Here is a 22732-nt window from a genome sequence, read left to right on the forward strand (position 1 = left end):
CATTCTACCTCTAATTCTTTCCTCAAAATAGAATTTGCTAACAAACTAAGTTGTGTTGACAGATATGAACACCTGTAAACACCTGGTGAGCCACACAATAAGTGAGGCAGCTCCATGGGATTATTTCAGGGAGAGGAGGGTTTGTCTCCTATTTCTACACTAATTTTGTGACAGTTTCTACACCTAATTGATTTTCCAAAAACCTAAGTGCAAACTTTAAAAGTGTCTTTTATTGAAAAACAATTTCACAACTGTCAGTTATAGTGAAGAAATACTTAAAAATGTGTTATTCATTAACCCTTGTGCTATCCTATGACCCCACCCTTACATTGACGTGTTCTCCCTACCATGACAAAGGTGGATAAAGGTGGAAAGATTTCATGTAATCCATGGACACCAGTGAAGATCACAAATCATTGAAGAAAAAAGGTTCAGCGCACTGTCTAGTGGGTCTACAAGACCCAACTCCCAACATTAAAGTGCCTAGGATAGCACAAGGGATAAAGCATAACGTTTTTGCCATTTCCCATTTCAGTTCAGTTAAATCATTTTAGTATGACTTTGTGGTCACAACTTAATTGAACCTACTGATAACCTTCATTTTAAAAGATGGGAACATGTTGAAACCTGAAGTTTTTTTTATTGTGTTTTAGTCAAGCGATGAACGGACTATAAAGAATGCAACTAAAGAGACACTGCATTGAAGCAAATGTTAAGCCGGATAAAGCCAGAAAAATCTATAATCTTTTGTGTTTGGGACAAACTTCATGGACTAAAATCATTTTAAACGCTTTATTGATTCAGGCAAAACCAGGAAAAGCCGATGTTACATTTATGCATTCAGCTGCTGCCTGCAGCAGGCCAACCTTTGCACAAAACCTCCAACTCAAGTTATTTCTGCTCTTCCATACTAATCAGACTGCCTTTAGAAATCTAACCAATGCCCAAAAATGTATGGTTAAAGATCTATTTATTTTGAGGTTACACTACCTCAAAATAAATATCAAAATACTCACATTTTACTGAATTTTTTTTGGTAAACATATGATTTTATTACATTTTCAAATCTCATTCAATTTCTTTCATAGTACAAAGATTTGTGCAAAAAGGCATTTGAAGCAAATGTCAATCAGACAGATTTGGGCAATCTTCTTCCTCTTGAAGTTTTTTAGGTTTGCAAAGCCCCCAGGTCAGTTCTTCAGCCACTGCTGGAGAAGCAGCAGGACATGGTCACGCGCCAGAGAAAGCTGCGGCAGATCCTGGCTCCTGGCCGGGTACATGTTTGCACAGTGGGCTGTTCCTTCATTCATTTGAAAAGAAAAGAAAAAGATTTAAGCTGTTTTACATGAAACTTTATGGCATTTACGGAAACTACAAAAGACATCAAAAAAGGTTGATTATTATAATAGATTTTCCTTTGCAATTGCATCTTCTTAATTTAAAAGTATACTTTTTCATTTGTACATCTTACTCGTGAAAATCTGAGTTTTACCAGATGGTAAAATTTGGTCAAAAAAAGTACGGAGTTTTAGGTATTTGTCAAACAAGAGCAATTCCACGTCGGCTGTTTTTTGTGATTTATTTAAACAAATATGAGAAGACACCTCATGAGATCTCTTGAGTCTGACGGGGTTTTAGATGTTTAACCCTTGTGCTATCCTAGGCACTTTAACATTGGGAGTTGGGTCATCCAGACCCACTAGACAGTGCTCTGAACCTTTTTTCCTTCCATGATTTCTGATCTTCACTAGTGCCCATGGATTACATGAAATCTTTCCACCTTTATCCACCTTTTTCATGGTAGGGAAAACACGTGAATGTAAGGGTGGGGTCATCTAAGATAGCACAAGGGTTACGGTTTTCTAACGCTCCTGCTGCGCTTCGGCTAAACCTTGTTAAAAACGACGTGCTGGAACGTGTCACTGAAGCTGCAGTTAATTCATGTTCAGACCCATCAATACATTTTTATATTTACCAATATCTAAAAGAAAGAACCCCCCCCCCAAACTTTTTCACTCTCATCATTGCAGGGTTGAATGTCGGAACAATATTCAAGGCAAAGAGCAGCAAATGTTTTGTTTTTTGAAAGTTGGCATCATCCTCTCAATTCCTACCTTTGATAAAAACAGCGGGGAGGTCGGCTGTGATGTCCTGGGTAATCCCTAGAGCATGCCAGGGATCTATGGACCCGTTGGGAAACACTATTCTGCTGGATTTAATATTGTAGCCCCCGTAGTACTCGTTGGTCTGGGCCACGGCTTGTGCCACCTGTTCAGCGCTGATATTGTAGAAATCTGCACACTGTTTCAATTGATAACTGGAAATCAAAGAAAGGATGGACACAACTTAACCAGCCTCTGGAACTGAAGAAAATCCAAACAAACAGAAAGAATTCAATGTTGAAGTACCAGCAGGTTGAGGGGTAGCAGGTGCACAGAAGACATATTTATGAGTCAGTTTGAGAATTTATAAAGAACTCACTCAAGAGGAAAGCCAGTGAAAGGCTGGTTGGGTGAATCTGTGCTCTGGTAGAATCCAAATTCAGTGCATGTCTGGTAGACCCACTGTCTCCCTGGCAACACACACAGATTTCCTCACTGCCTGCCTACATACATTTGCGAAAAGGAGTGAGCTAACAGGGAACAACAGAAAGAAACACTATATTGCTGATGAGCAAAGAGAGGCCACCTGTTGGTGCAGGTGAATCACACATACATCAGCTCCTTACAAAGCAGGAGCTAGGAAACAAAAAAAAACTGCTTTGTCAAAAGTTATCTGCAAACATGGAGTCAATAAACCATCTTTTTAAACTCAATAAGAATTTTGTAGTGACGTTTTAAGATAACATTGATAGATCTGTTGTTTTTACTCATCTGCTGCAAAAGAATCACATTTCCGTGATGGTTTTCATGGTCCTAAAATTTTAACTTCAAAAACCTAAATCAAACCTTTAGTACCCATGCGTTTTGAGAGGTTTACATCCTGCAGCAGCATGAACTCAACTGTTCCTGCAGTTGGTGCATGCTTCAAAACTTACCCCAATGAAAATGGTGTTTTTGGAGCTTTTAACATGTTTTTGTGGCATTTATCTGATGACGGATGACATGTATAAAGAAAATGAAGCTCATCTCTGAGTATTTCTTTATTCAAATTATTTGAAATCTGGAGCAGAGGGAAAGATGCCGTTTGAAACAGTTTGAAGCAGCTACGTAGGTGCTACAATCAGCGGCCCACAAGCTCCCTGCTCTGCTCCATTCTGATGCATCCTGTTGTAAACGACTACATCCATCTTTGTCTCTGTTTTCCTCACCCGAGGTGGCGTCTGGCTCAAAACTGTTTGGCTGGGCAGCTTTCGATATTGCTCGCCATTTTTATTGCAACACTAATGTTAGGTTGGGGGTGTGATGGGCTGTAAGCTAATGGGAGAGTGTGTAAACTGAGGCGTCTCAACAATTAAGAAGAAAAGAGAGGGCAGGGTTGATCCGTGCCAACAGTCCTGCCCACAACTGAAGGGTGATATTCTAATGAACAACGGCCACTCTGCAGAAACTATGGCTACGTTCACACTGCAGGGCTTCGTGCTCAATTCCGATTTTTTGAAAAAAATCCGATTTTTTTGCAAGGCCGTTCACATTTCCAATTAAATGCGAATTTTTGTGATCCATGTGTGACCGTGAAATGTCCCACAAGTGACCCGCATGCGCAGAAGAGTACTCAACGGTGAACAACGTCACTTGTTGTTTGCGGAAGTGGCTATCGTTAACAATGGATGTCAACAACAGTGTTGTCAACAGCGGAGCTCTTTTTGCATTAATACATTTATTTTCACAAAGGAGCCAGCACAATAACAATCTTCTCATTTTAAGAAGGCATTGTCTGTACCCACTGTAGTGGAATGGGGATGTGGATGTGGATGTGCTGGGGCCGCGCATGTGTGTAAGAGAGAGGAGAGAGAGCGCGTGCAGCGAAGTAGAGAATGGGGGGGCAGTGTGGGCGAGCATTCATGTTGTGTGTTATGGAGGAAGGAGAACGGTAATAAAAGAAGGCTTCCCCCAGCAGAACTGCTATGGACTCTTTATTAACCCATTCTAGAGAATCCTGGAGAATCTGAGGGTCCGAACGGGGAAGTGAATCACGGAGGAGGATCCGCTTTCGGCCCTGGAGAAGGTGTCTCCCGCACTTCTGACCACGGTTGGAAAGGAAAAAAAGTAATCGCGGAAAAGGTTCAACACCACGCTCGGCTACTTCGCTGGAAAATTTTTCAAAAACCGCCCGGTTGCGATAAGAGCCCTGGAATAGAGCTGTCACCCCAAATATGAATCCAATCGGTGACCTCGCTTCCCTTTCACTGACTGGTCTCAGCAGCATCGTCCGCCATGGTTGATGTTTATGTTCTCGTTCCCGCCTACTTCAACGTAGAATTATGAAGTTTTTAGCGTATCAATGACGTACGGGTCAGATTCATGTGGCCTGGCCGGTCAGACGGCTGTCGCATTTCAAAAGATCGGATACGTATCGGATTCAGGACCACATACCAAAGTGGCCTGGGTCGCATTTTAAAAGATCGGATCTGTGTCGTTCAGACTGTCATGAAAAGATCAGATACAGGTCGCATAGGGGCAAAAAAGATAATTTGGAATTGGGTCGTTTCAGCCTGCAGCGTGAACGTAGCGCATGTACTGCAAAATGACACAAGTTGTTTGATTGTTTGGCTAAAAATGGCCTAATCATAATTAAAAGACCACCTGGAACACTTTAAAAAAATAGATTTTAACAAAAAGATTGGCAGGACTTTAAGTTTGGCAACAGAAGAAAACCAGGAACCAAAGCAGTAGATAGAACAGCCACAAATGATTTCAAATGTAACAACAGAGAGAAAACAGTCCTTCTCACCCACCTCCATTTGCAGAGGGCCCCTCCCAAGACGTGTTGGTCATGTCTCTCAAATAGTTACTGAAGCTAGCGTCCAAGCATTTGAGTGAGAAGGTGTCCATCAGAAGCCGGGCCACCGCAGCGTATCGAGCGTAAGCATCTCCCAGGGAGGGGTCACTCATCACATCACACAGCACCTTGATGGTGATGTTCCCCCCCTGCACACCCTGAGGAGCCACAAACCAAAGAAGATGAGGAACACAGTCCTGACTAATGCTAATTGAATGTTTTCTGTCTCACAAAGAAGTTCTGCTTCAAAATTCTACTTTTTCACAGCTGACTGAAAATGTTTTAAGCACTAAAAACAGCCACTGATTCATTTAGCAGAGATTAAAGCTTTTATAGTTTTTTTTGTTGAGAAGTTTATTCCAGTTTTGGATGAGAAACTGTCACATTTTTGTGGCTCCAAACAAGAGAATTGTAGCTCCTTGTGAAGCCGTCATGTTCTGGCTGCTCACCAACCTACCAGTTGACTTATTCCTGGTTCCAAAAAGCCAAACGTGTCATTTCCTGGGATGATGGTGGAGCAGGTAAATAATTGTCAGGGATTGTGGTACTTGAAACGCTAACTACAAATGTCTCATAGTGACTCCCACCTTTGCATGTTCTGCCTACAAAGAGGAAAATGCTGTGACTGATTCTTAAAGCTGCGGTGTTACATAATATCCCTCTTTATTTAAAAGCCCTCCATTGATAACCCTGCAGGTCTGACTGCTGATTGGGTTACACCTCCGTCCCAGATCGTAGCAACATTCCTGAGCGGTACCTAAAACCCGGTGGGTGACTTTGTGCCGCAGACAGCTGTGGGCTGAGCTCGTCTGCTGCTGCTGCTCTCACTTCTTTTACAAGCCTCTCTTTAGCTCAGGGCAACAGGAAACTGGAGAGACCAAAGACTCCTTTGTTACTTCTTCTCATCAGCTTATTGGTAACCAGACTCACGTCCCGTCGAGCCATCGGGGGCTTTGCACAGAGGGGACAGGGATGGGGGCAAAAACCGCGGGGGGAAGGGGAAATAAAGAGAGGCACCTTAGAGGAAGGAAAACGAGAAAATGGGAATGAACAGTTTTGAACAGTTGCAATTTCCTGAGGCTGCTGCTCTAACTTGAACAGCCTTTTGAAAGTTTGGCTAATGTTCCTTTAAACAGTTCAGTGAGCATAATGGAAAATGAAGTCATTTAAGGGAAACGTTTTCATCCTTCAGCAGAAACAGAAATGTGCTCAGCAAGGGCGTTCTTGAGGTTTACACATTTCACCAAAGTCCCAGACCTTGGCTTGCATGTTATGACTTCTTCACATTACATTGTTGGAGAAGACCATTGAAGCCCCAGATGTCCTTTACCATCCACTTGATGGCTGTCGCAACAATTCTCTAACAAGTCAATCCCATCTGTGCATCAGGGTCTCCATTTTAAGTCCAGAAAAAGGACAAAAGGTTTAATAGTTTGGTCAATACAAAGACAGTCTGGGTACCACACACGTTCAGCTCCGTTATTCCTAAAATTAGTCCAAGTTAAAGCCGTGAGTGGCGTTGTACATCCCGCAGGTGCTACCTGGCCTCGGTGCCCCCTTTAGACCTGCCCTCACTGGCTGAGTGGCTGCTACATGCCCCTCACTCCACCCTTCTCGCCCCTGACGGCTTTTATTATAACAACCATTTTATGTTTGGGTCGCTTAAGAGTGACAAACAGGCCGGTGTCATTTTTAAAAGAAATAGCAAAAGTTAACTTTGGATTTGCTTGGCAACAGGGGTTTTTGTTAACCACGCCCACATTCTTAATATGCTCATATTGTATGTTATCATGTTTTTCTGCGTGGGCCAAGCATCCATGTATTAAACGTTCACAATATTCTGGTAAAAAATACGTGAGCAACAAGGAAAGTGCGTTTTTACTAGATCACCACTCTAATGCAGTTTAAGATCTACAACTTCTAAACCCAACACTTTTTCCCCAAGTAGCTTCCCATTGATGCTCGCGGAGACAGAAACCCTTAGGAAGGGTTTAAATTTATAGCTGGCACTAAAGGTGAATTTTTTTTAAACTTCACGAGTGCATCTTTTGGTGACTGTTTGTGTCTGTGGCTGGCAGAGGTCAAATATTTGCTCCAAGGTGCAATAAGAAAGAAGAATTGTGAAAACATTGCAGGACAGAAATAATACTATTATAATAACTTTATTGACTCTACATGTCTGTTTATATGTACGCATTTTCAAAAAATGGCTTAAAATCCACTTTAATTCTTCAGTTCATTTGATCAAAACAAAGTCGAAGTTTCAAATAAATCTGTTTATCTTGGCTCTTTGAGCCACAGAAGTGCAACCATGTTGTATAAAATATCTTATGTGTGTATGAAGCATGTAAATTACTACAGTTGAGGTTTTTGTACCGTTGCTTTTCCTTTGTTATTGTTTATCTCCAATCTCATGACCCCAAGTCTCCTTTAGCTGAAGAAGAATGGAGGATGTGCCATCACTCTGGGTGGTAAAAGATCCAAAATCGATAATAACCCCCCCTGTGAAATCTATTTTTCCCTAATCTTACCTCAAACTCTCGGTTATCTTCATTGTACTGGACGACATCCATGAAATTACCAGCCAGCATCTCCAGGAAGTAAGCAGAGTCCATCTCTGTCTGGATCTGCAGTTTGGAGCACAGGCTGGATGGCGGCGACAGGAGGAAAAGAGGATGATGATGGAGAGAAAAAAGAACAAAACACACAGAGAGCAAATGAGATGAAGAAGAGAAGATAATGGAGCAGAAACAAAATACAGAAGCATCGTCAAGCTATTTAGTGTTCATCCTCATCAAGACCAACAGGAAATATTCAGAGCGTTTGACTTCATCTAATCAAATCTCATCCCAGTCACTTGTCAGGTTAACGACGGTGTTGAATTCCTGACATCTGTCCCGATTCTGTGATCGTGAGTTATGTGAGCGTCTAAAGAAAACCTCCAACTGATTACGAATGAAAGAATAAAGTCACGGTGAAAGCCGGGGAATTTTCCCGGACGCTTGCTGGTTTGGACGCCGTTCAAACCTCCAAACCGCCTCTGTGACGTTTGCGTGTTTGTGCATGAAAACGTGTCTGCAGGACAGAGGAATCAAAGCCTCTTAGAGACGCTCTTTTTTTTTTTGTCTCCATGACCGCATTCGCTTTTCATAGAGAACAAAAACCACTTAGTTTCCATTTTCGTCACTTCGCCTGACTTTGGTCACTGCACTTTATCATAAACGCTCATAAAATAAACATTAGAGACAAACGTGGTGACTGCAGACACTTTAACAAGCACAACACGGCTGCAACTGAATACAATGAAAGGCAAAGAAAAGAAAGTGATGCCATAGGGCCAGAACCACAAAAATAAACCCAGAAGAACTTCTGTCCTTAAAGCTGCTGTTGGGTCAGCAGACGCTTCAATCATCCTCTTTGGAAAAATCAAATAAATGATTTGATTGCTCTTATATCCCCATGGAGTTTATATAGTATTTTTGAACAACATATTGTAAGATGATGACATTAGCAGACCTGCTTTAACTCCCTTATTTCATGGCAGACTGAAAAGTTGAGTGTTTTATGTCATCTATGACCCTAAATGTGGGTCTGCAGTGCATTGCAGGTACACCTTGAAAACCAGAGGACTCATGTCGCATTGTTGGAAAGACCTTCACATGAGAATCTCATCATTCTGTTGTCTACATTTTTCAAATGCCTTGACTGTGTTTTGTCAAATCAAAACGTACTTTGACAGCAGCTCAGAAAGGATGAAGCTGCACCGACAGTGAACCGGCTCCATGCTGAATGTGCACATCAAGGGCGACAGTGGCTCAGGTGGTTGAGCGGGTCGTCCAATGACCGAAGGGTTGGCGGTTCGATCCCCGCTCCCACCAGCCAAAATGTCGTTGTGTCCTTGGGCAAGACACTTCACCCTCCTTGCCTCCAGTGTGGCTCCACTGGTGTGTGGATGTGCATGAATGATCCCAGTGATGTTCAGAGGGGCCGTAGGCGCGAACTGGCAGCCGCGCCTCTGTCAGTTTGCCCCAGGTCAGCTGTGGCTACAACAGTAGCTACCATCACCAAGTATGAATGAGGAGTGAATGAATAATGGACTCAATGTAAGCGCTTTGAGCGTCTTGAAAAGCGCAGATAAATCCAATCCATTATTATTATAATTATTATTATCAAAATCTAGCAATGCCTCCTTAGAGACCCACTCTGATGAAAATTGTGTTTTTTTTAACAAGTTTTTGTGGCATTTTTCTGATGATGGAGGACACATATGAAGAAAATTCATCTTAAAATTACATTTTTGAGTACCGGTATTTCTTTTTTTTTTTTTAAATCATTTAAATTGCCGTTTGAGAAAAAAGATTGTATTTGTGATGCAGAAAATACGCTGGGCGGGCCACAAGCTCCCTGCTTCAGAAGCTCTCAGGACTTAGTGGGGAAGTGGGGGTTGTTCTGCGCCAACAGTCCCGCTGAATTTCTAATGAACTGCTGCTCTGCAGAAACTATGTCCTAGAAAACACCAGGGGTTTTCTATTTTAGCTAAAACAAAAAACCGTATAATCATTATTAAAAGACCACTAGAAACACTTTGAAAATAGATGATCGGAGTGGGACTTAAACTGGAAGGAGAACCCCTGTTTTCCAAACAAAACCAGTTTGGAATTACTATGAAGAAAGAATCTCTCAGTAAAAGATAGATTTCAGTTCTTAGTTTGGGAACTACCACGAAATGCTCTTCAGTCAGATTAAACCACAGTTATTCTTTAAAAACACTTGGATTATTGGGGAGAGATTGCGTAGGGATGAACTTCATAAAGTCATTAAGGAAAAAGGGGAATCAGATTTTCTGTAAGTGAGGTAGTTTTGTCATGTCAACAATCACAAAGGACTTGTGTAAAGTTCACTAAACCCCATGAAGCTTAAAAAAGTTAAAGTTATAATTAGCAGGGCAAACAGTAAAAGCTCTTCCAAAAGCAGAGCAGAATCTGCTTTGTCATTGTTTGGACTTAAATACAGCCTGGGGTTACACTGAACTTCTGCTCTGCGACCTTCACTTTCTGCTCAAATTTCACAAAACACTGCAAGACAGGAGGAGTAGCTCCCAAAAGATCAAGAACTGTACTTGAAGTCTTTGGTGATGTTGTCAAATGTCTCAGGATCTTTCAGCTTCTCCACCAGGGAATCTGAGGCTTTCTTCACCAACAAGGGGCATTTAGCATTTTCGGAGGCCAGTGAACGCCACACAACCTCAAGATACTCTGGGGAAAACACAGAAGCAGAGGAAGTTACAGAAACCATGAAAAGCTTACAACACTCCGTCACGCTGTTCAAACAGTGAGTGTAATCTGTTTGTATTGGGTTTTTTTTCTCTAAAGGGGTCGGAGTGAGATTCAAAGGAAAGAAAAACTCAGTTTTAGAGGTTTTTTTCTGCATAGGTGAAGGACGGCCTTTTCCTGGCAACAGTCAGTTCTGAAATAAAAACAAAAAAAGGAGGGAAAAATAGAAACTTGGCATCAGTACAGCTTGGATGTTTTGTCTCAGTGTTTTTTTTTTTGCCAGAAGTGATGTGGGTCCATGTGGGCTACAGTGTTTTCTGGATAGTGTGTGTGTGTGGGTGAAAACACGTAGACTCTGATTCAAAGTTGACCTTGATTCCAGCCTTCTGGAAGAAAACAAAGGCTCTGCTGAACAACAGATGTAAAGAATCAACACAACTTGGATCTAACAGGAACTCAGGAGCTAAAGTTGCTGTGAATGATCTTTGTCCATCCAAATTCTGCTTCCTGTCTGTCCTGTCTGCTTCCTGCATCCCCTACACCTGAGTAGAAGAAACAACAGAACTCCTCTTTCACATGACACGACGCCTCCCCATACCTGGAAAGTTGACGGTTGCATGCACGGGTGCACTGGTGGCCACAGAGGCGTGCACCAAGTGAGGGTATTTCAGCCGGAACCAGGCAGCCAGAGAGCCAGGGTACGACCCGCCAAACGCCACCCACTTGTTGTTGGTCAGCCCTTGGGCCTCGCCCATGACGGTACGGAAGTGGGCCAGGTCGGCCAGGGCCTGACGGCTGCTGAGGTAGCGCAGGTTGTTTGTGCTGAGGTCCCTGCGTGAAAAGTAAGGAATTATGGGAATGGATTGGGTCCAAAATGAGTGAGGAAAACAGAGAAACACATTGTCACATTTTACCCTAACAAGCTCTTTGGTGAAGCACAGAAAAATGCTTGGAAAGCAGATTCTAAAAGATTTATCTTTGAAATTTTAGTCTTCTTTCATCCACTTATTGTGTTGAATTGCCAAAATTGATTAATGATTTGACTAGCAGCAGAAAAGTCTGGAATTGAGACGTCAATAGAGTACAAGTTGGGTTTTTTTTTCTCAGAGGTATATGTGAAGGTTTGTAAAATCTAAAACTAAAAAGAACTGCCTCAGTAATTAGTGACCAGATTTTAGAAGAAAAAAGGAGTTATAAGTGTTATAATGACCAAACCGGGAGAGAAAAAACAGTTTTAATAAAGAAGGAAGGTCATCGTGCCCCTTAAATAATTAAGTAAAATCTATGTGGAGAAAAAAAAAACATTTTATCATCAAAATATTGTTGTAATAAGGATTCTTCAGCTTCATTTTTCAGTTTGCTTTCACACCTTCCAGGTTTCACCTTTTTTGTTCTTCAAGGATTATTTTTCCTCATTTTTTAAGGCGGTCCTGACATTCCAAACAGTTCTATTAAGGTCTCCACAAACAAAAGTTCAGTCAGACGGGCGTCATGTTCAGAGAACGTGCTGGAATGTCAGGTAGAACAAAAGATGAAAGTGAGATTTCCAAACTGGAAACTAACTCCGACGAGCAGTTTGATGCAGAGTTGACAGAAAATAAACCAAAAAATCCTCAAAATGTGAACACATCTCAGACCTTCTGGGCCGGAATTAATTTATAGATAAACAGACGACAAGAAAACGATCCTGTAAACTGAACTATTAGGTAAATTCTACAAACAGATCATGGAGGTTAAGTCCTCTGAATCTCCAACCATCTGTTCATTCACACAAAAGTCCAGCACTGCCATCTAGCGGTAGACTTTAGCAGCGCCAGGTTGAAAAAAAAAAATCACGTAATTTCATCGTAGTGGCTGCTTGGAGGAGGTAAAGCTCCCTGAGAAATGCTGCAGCAGCAACAACCTGATCCTGAATGTGGAGAAAACCAAAGACCTGGTGATCAACTTCAGGAAGAAACAGCCTATGTACCCCCCCCCCCCTCCACTGCAAAAAAAAAAAATTAAAAAGGGCTCACCTGCACTTCCTGCAACAGCTAAAGACAGCAAGTGTCAATCCATTGATCCCCACCACCTTCTACAGAGGCATCATTGAGAGTGTGTTAAGCAGCAGCAGCAGCAGCAGCAGCATCTCTCTGTGGCATGAAAGGGCCTCAGACAAAAAGGCACTAGAGCGAGTGGGGCGTTCATCATTGGGGTCACACCGTCAACCAATGGGGGACCTGACAAAACGCCACTGCCTAACAAGGGCAACACAGATCACCCCACTCAGCCCGCATGGACCCCCCCCCCCCCCCCCCCCCCCTACCTTCTGCCCTGCAGAACAGTGAGGCTTCATGACAGCTTCTACCCCACGGCCACCAAAACTCACCAAAACAGGTTTTATAATTTCCTGTTCATCCACCAATGTCTACCGGTTTTTGCCTTTCACTGCTATTTTGCACAAAATGTCCTTGCATAACTGTTTTTATTTCTATTGCATTTGGCTCACCAACCAGATTTGACCTGCCGTTGTCTTTCTATTGCATCTTCAATGCCATGCACAAATGATGATACTAAAGAAATATGATAGGGATTAGAGTTAACTGATGTTCTTATTTAATGTTCCAGAAAAACAGTAAAGTGTAGCAGGAATCCTTGTGGTGACCTTTCTGCTTTAGAGTTACGGGTCAGAAATAAAACTTTTCCTTCCTGATTACCCACTAAATGATGTTCTATCCCTGCCATTCCTAAAGAAAGACGTTTAGAAACCAAACCAGCCCTGAACTGCTGTATAAATGACCATCATAGACTTGACTGAAATTTTTACCATAAAGGGAAAAAAACAACAAAAAAAACAAAAATATTTTTTTGTTGCATTCTTTTTAAGCTTTTAGTTCTTACAAAAATAATTTAAAAAAATCACTACGGAAAATCTTTGAGTGAAAAATACTTTTACAAATAAGAAAATTATTTTGTTTTTAAATCTAAAAAAAAGATCTTGATGAACAAAGATATGTATCCAGAACTTTTTTTTAAATACACCAAAAAAGGATTTTAAAACCAACCTGGAGAGCAAGGAGAGCAAAGGGACAAGGAAACGTCTACAAAGTGCTTTATAATTGTGGCTTACTGTAACAAACAAGGTCTGTGTCGTTTGTTTAAACAGCAATGAGTGAGGTGATGTAGTTTTGATGATTTGTTGTGAGTTGCATCATATGAAATCGATGCTCTGGGATGTTTGGTGTATTTTACTGACAGTCCCCGCCTATTTCTGTAGCTTCACGTGCAGGAGGCGGAGCCTATCTGTGATAAAGACCCCCCCCCCAAAACCCAGCTGATTTTTAAAAAATCCAATGCGACAGGCTTCCAAACAATTTCTCTTCCTCGTCTGAAAAGCTTTAGAGTTACAGTTTCTAATTCTCAGGTGCATATTTCACAGAAAAATCCGATAGAAAAAGATAAAAAGTGGACCACAGGTCATTCAGAAGAGCTTTTTGGACGTTAGTTTTTGTATGTTTTGTTTGATGGGTTCCACTCAAAAACATATCAGTGACCAACATCACGTACAGCGTTGGGTGACTCTTCCCATAGTAGCGATGCTCCAGCATCAGGCACAGGGCTCCCAGCTTCTCTGCGTAGATCAGCCAGGTTCCGTTCTTCATCCATGCGGGGTTAGCTGGACCCTCTCCCCCGATCATCAGGAACACCGGCCCGCCGGGTTTGTAGAAGGCTTCATTCAAAAAGTATCTCTGCGAAGTGACGACACTACTGTACTCACTCACCTGCTTTAGTTAATAAAACCATAGACTGCGGTGAAGTTACTCGAATATCCAACCTAAAACTAACTTCACCGCGTTAGTAAACCATAGAACCTCCTGAGAAATGCGCAGAACCAACCTGCTTCCACGCTCTGCTGTCCGCACCATTGAAGTGGTCAAGCTTCTGCGTGAACCACTGCTCCTCAGCCTCGCGGCTACCTTCTTCACGCGCGTGACTCCGGAAGCCTTTGGACAGACATTCCACCGCAGCGAACAGCGCGAAAATGAAAACTACGTTCAGTTTGCACACGAAGAGCCCGCGCGTCTCAAAAGCCATACCGATAGAAACGTTTTCTGCGAGTATGTGGTAGAAAACCCACCAGTCAATGGTTCAAATGAGGAAACCATAGACGTCACGTGACGGAAACAAATCAGGTCATATGACTTGTCTGTGTGCCGCTTTAATGACTCGTAAAAACTCAGGAAGCACGAGCTTCTGATTTAGCAATCACTTGAATATATTTGATTTTTGAAAGTGTAAAAATAGTAATAATAGCATAAAGGTTGTTTCAAAAAATCTTTGTCTTCGGGGTTTTTTTTGTAACAAAATTTATTTTATCAAACCATTTTTGATGCAATGCGGGTTTGTCCTTAAATATAAGACTAATGAAAACAAAAGGATAGATGTGTGGTCTTGCATAAAGTTATGAACGTCTTTTCATACAAGGGAATAAATATCAGATTTGTTGTCAGCAAACTCTAACAACTAAACGACATTTCTTGGAACTCGGTTTTCCCTGTATTTCCGGAATGAAACCTAAAGGTGGCAGTAATGAGATGTTTTTAGAGTGAAACTGCTGTTTAAACTCCAAAAAGAAGAAGATGATGTGCGGTTGGTCCTGTTTAACTCTGGGTTGGACAGTGGGTGCCGTTTAACCATAAAAATTAAATTAGAAACTTAATTCTGTATAGTTGCATTATTTTATTTTCTGTCTTTATCTAATGAGTTTCTTTGCGATTTCAAATATTAGCAGAAGATCCTTAGCACACGTGTCAGTTGCTGACAGTTGTGTATAAAACTTTTCGTCATTATTTAATCTGTAAAGTGATTAAAATTTAACTATCTTTTGCACGTTTGGAGTGTTTTCAAGAAAAGAAAGCAATACAACACGATGGGAACTGCTCTGATTTATGATGAGGAAATGACCAAATACAAACTGCTTTGGGTTGAGTAAGTAAAACACGGCTCCTGACTTCATGCTTCAATATTCAAGCATTTCAATTCAAATATTTGGACAGTATTTCACAGTTGAGAGATGCTTAGCTCATATACCAACATTTCTGGCTTAATTAAACTCGCAAGTATTAAAATTGTTTGTTTTATTTAGCCTACTTTAAATCTAGTTAAACAAGCAAATTAAGAAAACAAGAGAACAATTTCTAAAGCCGAAGTGGTAGGAACCAAAGAAATGCTTCGATGTCGCACTGCGGACAATTAATAGTGATACACTTAAGGAAAACGCTTGATTTTTTTTTAACTCGGGTAATTTAAATGTTAGCATTAAAATGTGTTACTGTACCCCTGTTCTAAAACACGAGCTTTTGGATATTTGTTTATTGTTAAGAAACAGATTTAGGTGGTCTCTTACTTTGTGAATGATACTCAAGAGTAAAAGTTCTGTGAAATGTTTTAAGACATTTTCCTTTATTGAGTTACAGATAAACATTTTTTAATTTATCTTTGTTTGTTTAATAAACCTACATTTTACATATTTGTACGTTGATTTTTTTTAAATTATGTTATAAGAAAGATGTTTTATTGTTTTAGATTATTGTTACTGTTGTTTATTGTTCCTGTTGATAAACTGCCTTCATATGATGATAGATTATGTTTTTAACGTTTTATTTTTAAATATTAGTTTTTACATTAAAATTGAAGCAAAGTATCAAATTTAAGATTAGAACATTATTATTAAAAATTACCTGTTAGTTTTAAGTGTGGGTATTTTTTGGTTTATGTGGTTTACCAAGTACTTAATAAATATTAGAAAGTGCCAGAAAACAATAAAGCTAAATGGTTTTTTTTTGTAAAGACATGAACTGTCATTCTTTATTTGTGCATTTCAGTCCAGCATGTAAGATTGAAGTACCGGAGCGCTTGACAGTGAGTCACGGTGCTTTGGTCAGAAATGGGCTCACCGATCGCTGTATCTGTCTTCCTGTCCGTGAGGCGGTGGATGCAGAGATTCTTTTGGTCCACAGGTCAGCTGTGTGAAGGATCACCTGAATCCTCCCTCTTTTATAGTTCCCGAAGTCAAAGATGGTCCATCTTTTAAGGTTAAGCATTGTTTTTTCCTTCTTCTCAATCCAACAGTGAGGAATATCTGGAGGCAGTGAAACAGACTCCTCATATGACTTTAGAAGACTTGAAAGAGTTCACTCTCCAGTATGGTGACGTTTACTTCCACCCTGTTAGTGTTACTTCCTGTCAAAACATTGTCAGATGTGGATGTTGAAGCCCCTTTTAAAACTCTCTTGCCACTTGCTGCCCTAGAACATCTATCACTGTGCCAAGCTGGCTGTAGGGTCTGCATTGCAACTGGTGGACAGCGTTCTGATGGGAAAGGTGAAAAACGGCATGGCTTTGGTCAGGTGAGGGGATTCATCGGTTGCAAAACTTGTTTTGGTTCTTTATTGCAGCTTGCTGTAATGGATCTTTAGTGCAACATTGCCAAAGAGCACTATATTTCATGTATTTTTTTTTTTTTCCCAGACCTCCGGGTCACCACAGCATGCGCAGTGCAGCCAACGGTTTCTGTGTGTTCAACAACGTGGCCATAGCAGCTCAATATGCAAAGCAGAAATATGGAGTCAAAAGGTTTCTTTAATTTTGAGTCCTTCCTGGTAACTATCTGGAAGGCACTTTTTTTTTTAAAGCAGACTCTTTTAAAACAGTTTAATGTGTTTTTTTGTTTGTTTTTTCCAGGATTTTGATAGTCGACTGGGATATCCATCATGGTCAAGGAGTGCAGTATTGCTTTGAGGATGACCCAAGGTGAGGCTTTAGCGATGGAAGTTTCCGTAGCTAAATCAGACTATGTTTTTTAAGTTCTACATTCTCTTAATTTTTTCCTCTTAGTGTTCTCTACTTTTCTTGGCACCGGTATGAGCATCAGAAATTCTGGCCCAATCTCAAAGATTCTGACTATGACATTGTTGGCAAAGGGGAAGGAGCTGGGTTCAACATAAACGTGCCATGGAACAAGGTCAGCTATAGCTCAAAATATCGGGAAATGTGGGGCTTCATGCGGTGCTTCTCCTGTCAGCAATACTAAACAATTCTCAAGCAGGAAAAAATGTAACCGTCAAGGATTTGTGTCAAAGGGCAGTAGGTGGTTTTATTTGCTGTTGTCAAGGGAAAAAATAGAATACAACACTGTATTTGATTGATTATTGCAACAAAACCTAAGACCTAGCTACTCAGATTAACCAGGAAATATCTAAAATCGGATCTGCTGGAGTTTTTACTATCGGATCATTTGAAATCAAAGTAATGGAATAGAAAAACCTTACTTTCTATGTAATTTCTTTTTGCATGTTCATTTTTAAAAAAAAATCTTAAAATTGAACAGTTTTTTGAATTATTTTAGGACAGTTTTGGCCTTTTATTTCTTTCTAAACTAAAGCAATCTCAACCAAATATAAGTAGTTTAGTAGTACTGTAATAAAGTTATGCTTTATAACCTAGTATGCAGGATCATACAAAAATGGTATTGTGGGGTCATACAAGTTCTACACTATGTTAGAAAATATTAGAAGTAATAAACATTATAAAGAGCCACAATAATTAAGAAATTAGTTCAAGGCAGCTCTGATGAGGTTACTTTTAAGATTATCCCAAATATCAGGCTGATTTGATATTATATTGTACTTTTTGGAAGCTATTTATAGATTATTCCACTAGAAACACATCCATGATGACTGTAATTTACATTTTGGTTGAAGGGTTTATATCAAAAGGTTTATAACAAAGGCAGATTTTAAGTGCGATCTTAATCTATTCTATAAGCTTCTATGCATCATGTTATGCTGAGAAATTGTTCTCGTTTGTGAGTCGCTGCAAACAGCAATTCGTCTTGTGGTTCTGTATGTTTGTGGTTTAAAGTAAATCTCAGTTTTGCTGTAAACAGGTTTGCGTGAACATGTATAAATTTGAGGCCCCTTTATGATGTTGCAGGTGGGAATGGAGAACAGTGATTACCTCTCAGTTTTCTGTCACGTCCTTCTGCCAATCGCCTATGAGGTAAGCCAGTTTGTGGGGGGAAAAAATGACATTTGTTGAAATACGATTTAATGAATTACTAATGATTTGTTTGTCATTCTTTCCTAGTTTTGTCCAGATTTGGTTTTGGTGTGTGCAGGGTTTGACTCAGCCATTGGTGACCTAGAGGTACCAGTTAAAATTTATCACAGCATGTTACTGGATTTTAGTTTTTATTTTAAATTTGTAATTGACCTATCAGAAAGTTGAATATCCTCATGCTGTCTCTGCTACCTGCAGTTTCAGCTCTCTTTTATCTCATGATGTTTTTTCTCTGGAAATACATGTTTTTGAAGCAAAGAACAAATCATGAAATGAATCTGTCAAAGTAAAATTATTAGCAAAACGTTCTTAAATAAAAAAAAAACATATTGGATTAATAGCATAATTGCTTTATGTTTACTGTTTTTAAACATTGTGATTTTTTTCTCTTTAATTTTAGGAAACTTTGGAATTCTTTAATTAGATTATTTGTTTTCAATTTTATTTAGATATTTTTTTTGGCATTTTAAATATTTCAGGGTTAGATATGCCATTTATTTAACTAATTTTATTTTAAATGTTAGCATTAAAATATTGTGTTTTGTTAAAAAACAAAACAAAAACAGCCTGCAACAGTCAGGCCAACATAAAAGCCGTACATTACAAGAATTAGAGGAGACAGATTTAACTGCAGAGGAAATGGGGCATTTTTTTCTTCTACTGGTTTACCTGCTGTTTCATGAAGCACTCAGATTTTATTACTGTCCTCCTTTTTTTATTTACACAAAACATAGTTAAACCTTCTCCATCTTTAGGGGGAAATGTGTGCCACTCCTGACATCTTTGCCCACTTGACTTATCTGCTGATGAACTTGGCAGAAGGGAAACTGTGTGCTGTTCTGGAGGTCAGATCATTTCTCAAACATATAACATAAAAAAACGTGAATCAGTTTTCTTCCTTCCAGGTGGAAAAACAAACAAACAGAGATATTTAAGGTCGTATCATCTGATTTTGAATTCCTCAGGGAGGATACAACCTGACTTCCCTGGCACAGTCTGTGTGTCAGACAGTTCAGACTCTACTTGGAGATCCTCTTCCTCCGCTCACGAATCTCACTGGTCCCTGCAGAAGGTGAATGTCTTCAACGTCCAAACATGCTTGTTTCTGAGTGTTTTTGATAAATGCTGCAGTTTGTTACTCTCTTCCAGCACGCTCGAGTCCCTTCAGTGTGTCAGGGCAGCTCACAGACAACATTGGTCTTGCCTCAGACATGCAGGTACAGCATGTGTCTGAATCCTTTCACATTTTCAGGATGTCAAAGATTGTAGTTTCCGTTTATTTTGAAAGTTCTTTAAACTCTGTTTGTAGTTTTTAATTCAACCACTTTGATTTTTTAAAACTAATTTCCACCTGAAATCACTTGTTTCTCCAGTGGATCTGCCCACCTTTGAGATCAGTACCATACGCATCAAATCATCTGGAGAAGAGAACAAAGATGAAGCGGAAGTTTGGGAGGAGCAGAAGAGCCCAGAGGAAAAGATTTGGCCTGAGCCTCCAAAGCGCGTCTCTCCTCGTGTTTGTTCTGCCGTAGTTCTTCCTGATGGCGTGGTTTGTCCGGATGCCTGTGAGCGCCTCAGCTCATCTGAGGATCTCGGCCCACATCTGCTCACCCTGAAGTGAATAGCATTAAGATTATTCCCTAAGTTTGGTATTATCATAAATCAAAATATGTTTTCATTTTATTTTCAAAGGAAGGATTTCCTCAAAGATGCCGATGACAGTGCTGTCACAGCTTTGTCAAGAGTTTTTTCCCTGATTGACAAAATGAAAAACAATGAGGTAAAGAATCAAATCTTGCTTTTTTTAAATACTTTTTTGACGAGAAAAATAAACAAACCATAATGAGATCATCATACCATTCAGATCCGTAATGGCTTGGCGCTGGTTGGTGATGCCGCCATGACGATGACATGTGTTGTCCAGCATGTTGCTGCTGAAGTCGACAGCCGGTATGAGTTGATCAAAAGTTGCTGAAAATGTTGTTTCCTTTCATTGGATTATCTATAGATACATTTATTTCTAAACAATTCAGTAAAAAAAATGGAGAACAACATTAGTGAAAATGTGAATGCTTGGTGTCTGTTGTAGTCTGGAAGAAGGGTGAGACTCCTGGTAAAGGTGATCAAGTGAAATGTTTGACCAAACAAACTAGAAGGTTAGGGTTTCTGTTCCAGGACAAGTATTAAGCTTCTTATAGCGCCCTCACTTATTTCTTTTCTATCTTTCTTGAAAATGTATATTTTATAGTTTTAAAAACATGGCTTACTGTATATTTATAGTGTATTTATGAATAATTTATATATTTGTCTTAAACAAGACACCAAATGTTTGCGATATTCTCAACCCCTAGGATGCTACATATGGATGTATTTAGATAGATGACTACCTGACAGAGAAAATAAAAATCTTCATTCTAGTATATTGAGCAGCTTTTATTGAATATTAGTCCTTTTAGGACTACAGTCTGAACCTTAACCTGATGGAGTGACTCTTGTCCGTCTGCAGGGTTTTCCTCGTTTGTGTCGGCAATGGAAACATTCCAGGTCACATCATAGAAGATGGGTGATTACCATTTATGTTTAAGGGGGAAAAAGAGACAATGCTTCTTGATTTTGGACAAAAAGGTTGTTTATACTTTTTTTTTGTCTGTTTCTAAGGAAAACACTTGTGGTGCAGATCAGCGGTGAAGATACTGAGGAACAGGGCAGCAAATACTATGTTCCTGTTTGTTTAAAGAAGGTATTTTGTTACATGTAGTTTAATATGTAAAAAGGTTACAAAAGGTTCTCATAAGATCATCCCATTTAAAAATGATGCAGTGATATACATTTTTCTTTATACTTTATACTTTCTTTTTCCCTCACAGGGCTGCACCGACACCTCAGGCTTTGCACAGGCAATGTTTAGCCTCCTCTTACCCCTCGGATATCAACACAACCCTAGTCTTGTCTTGCTGGTTCGGATGCCTGGTAGTGGAGTGTGTGACATCATGTGGCAGCAGCTGACGGCCCTGCTGCAGAGCTTTGCTCAAGGACACACGCTGGTATTACTGCAGGTGTGATGACACGGGTAATATTTCACCTTTTGGGAGGAGAATCAGAGAACAATGTTATTGTTTTTCTCCTTAAGGAGGATGATAAGGCATGTGTGGGCCCAACAGCCTCCATCCTGCTGGGGAACCCTGCTCCTCCATTGGGACAGCTTCCGGCTTCGTTGAAGGAGGATGCTGAAGCTGTGGAGAGACTGAGAAGCAGGCTGCAGGCTGACTGGAACCTTTTGCTGGCAACGGGTGAGAGCACTAAAGAATCTACTTTAATGTCAGGCACATGAGCGGAACATCCCTGCTCTAACTAAACGGTCTCTCCTCTAAATCCAGCACCAGAAAATGGAGGGACTGATGAAGGTTGAAGAATCCCTGCTCCTGTTCTACCCCTACGGCTTCACCCTATCACTACATTCAGCCCTCCTAGCAGAGATACAGGAGAAAAAAATAGTGCCTTCAAATCCGGAAGTTACTACCGCTGGATGACGTCATGAATAGTCGCCAATCCTCTTATGTTGGCGCTCGGAAAATAAATAACATCATTGGTTTTAACTCTCTGAAAAGTCATGCAAAAACAAAAACTCCTTCTCCTTCGCCCCACAAGCACAGCGTGGAACACCCTACTAGCAGAGGGATAGCCAGCCCCGAGTTGCTTTGGTTCCTCCTTAAAAAACATGGTCAGAAACCACTATATCTTCAAATGCCCCTGCAATTGGATCATAATGGAGGAGCCAGAGGGGTAGGGAAGCACTATGGATTCGGCCAAACTCGCACATTTCGGTCCATGAGTCCAATTCATACCTCTGATATTTTTGGAATGCCGTCTGCTTTTTGCTGAAATAAACAGAAACCACAAGTGATTCTGTTCAAATGTTTGTCATAGTATGAAGTAATATTTGTGTCGCTCCATTGAAAACAAACTCAAATTTAAATTCAAAATGTCTTAAATTGATAACAAAATGTTCAGTTTTAAAAACAAAAGTTTCTAAGTAACAAATAAAAATGTGTTGTCTTCAATTTCACTATCTTTCTCTTTGTTTTTGCATTCTCAACTCTGAGGTGACTATGATATACAGCAAGAGCCACCAAACCAGCCAATCACAGACGAGCAGGACTGCTCGCAGATGATTGGGTATTAGACTCACTTTCTCTCCTGGTTCTCATCAATGAAACAAGGCCTATTGGAAATTGAATTCAAATCTTCTGAACCATGAACTCTTTCATTAAGATATAAAAAGAGCAATTGAAAGCTTAATTAAAAATGAGTCATTAGCAAATGACATAACTAAATTGAAGTATGTTAGATATAGGACACAGTGCATTGCTATCTCACATGGTAAAGCTCATGAATCAATACAATAAACAAAAAGAAAC

The 22732-nt window shown here is 40.2% G+C and overlaps 2 protein-coding genes across 3 annotated transcripts; one reads left to right on the forward strand and one right to left on the reverse strand.

The window, feature by feature from the left end:
- Nucleotides 1–778: 778 nt before the first annotated feature.
- On the reverse strand, nt 779–14379 carry LOC101158124 (putative serine protease K12H4.7). The gene is made up of 9 exons (XM_004075471.4): nt 14091–14379; nt 13761–13942; nt 10813–11045; nt 10061–10196; nt 7473–7587; nt 4898–5099; nt 2482–2572; nt 2115–2317; nt 779–1300 (listed from the first exon to the last, which is right to left on the reverse strand). The coding sequence occupies exons 1-9, from the start codon at nt 14286–14288 to the stop codon at nt 1191–1193; spliced, it is 1470 nt and encodes a 489-aa protein (XP_004075519.1). The 5' UTR covers nt 14289–14379; the 3' UTR covers nt 779–1190.
- Nucleotides 14380–14801: 422 nt separating this feature from the next.
- Nucleotides 14802–22373, forward strand: hdac10 (histone deacetylase 10). 2 transcript variants are annotated; one of them, XM_011482662.2, is made up of 20 exons: nt 14802–15182; nt 16079–16213; nt 16326–16422; nt 16506–16603; nt 16725–16829; nt 16938–17006; nt 17091–17217; nt 18189–18254; nt 18342–18401; nt 19070–19159; nt 19280–19386; nt 19464–19531; nt 19688–19931; nt 20007–20094; nt 20179–20264; nt 20821–20877; nt 20973–21054; nt 21182–21370; nt 21445–21604; nt 21692–22373. In XM_011482662.2, exons 1-20 carry the CDS (start codon nt 15124–15126, stop codon nt 21721–21723), a joined length of 2019 nt encoding a protein of 672 aa, XP_011480964.1. In that variant the 5' UTR covers nt 14802–15123; the 3' UTR covers nt 21724–22373. The 2 variants fall into 2 exon arrangements, with proteins under 2 accessions (XP_011480964.1, XP_023817765.1); XM_023961997.1 differs by lacking the exons at nt 14802–15182; nt 16079–16213 and having other exon boundaries at nt 16326–16397.
- Nucleotides 22374–22732: the final 359 nt, after the last annotated feature.

Source organism: Oryzias latipes, chromosome 13 (assembly GCF_002234675.1).
Source record: "Oryzias latipes chromosome 13, ASM223467v1".
NCBI classification, from domain to species: Eukaryota; Metazoa; Chordata; class Actinopteri; order Beloniformes; family Adrianichthyidae; genus Oryzias; species Oryzias latipes.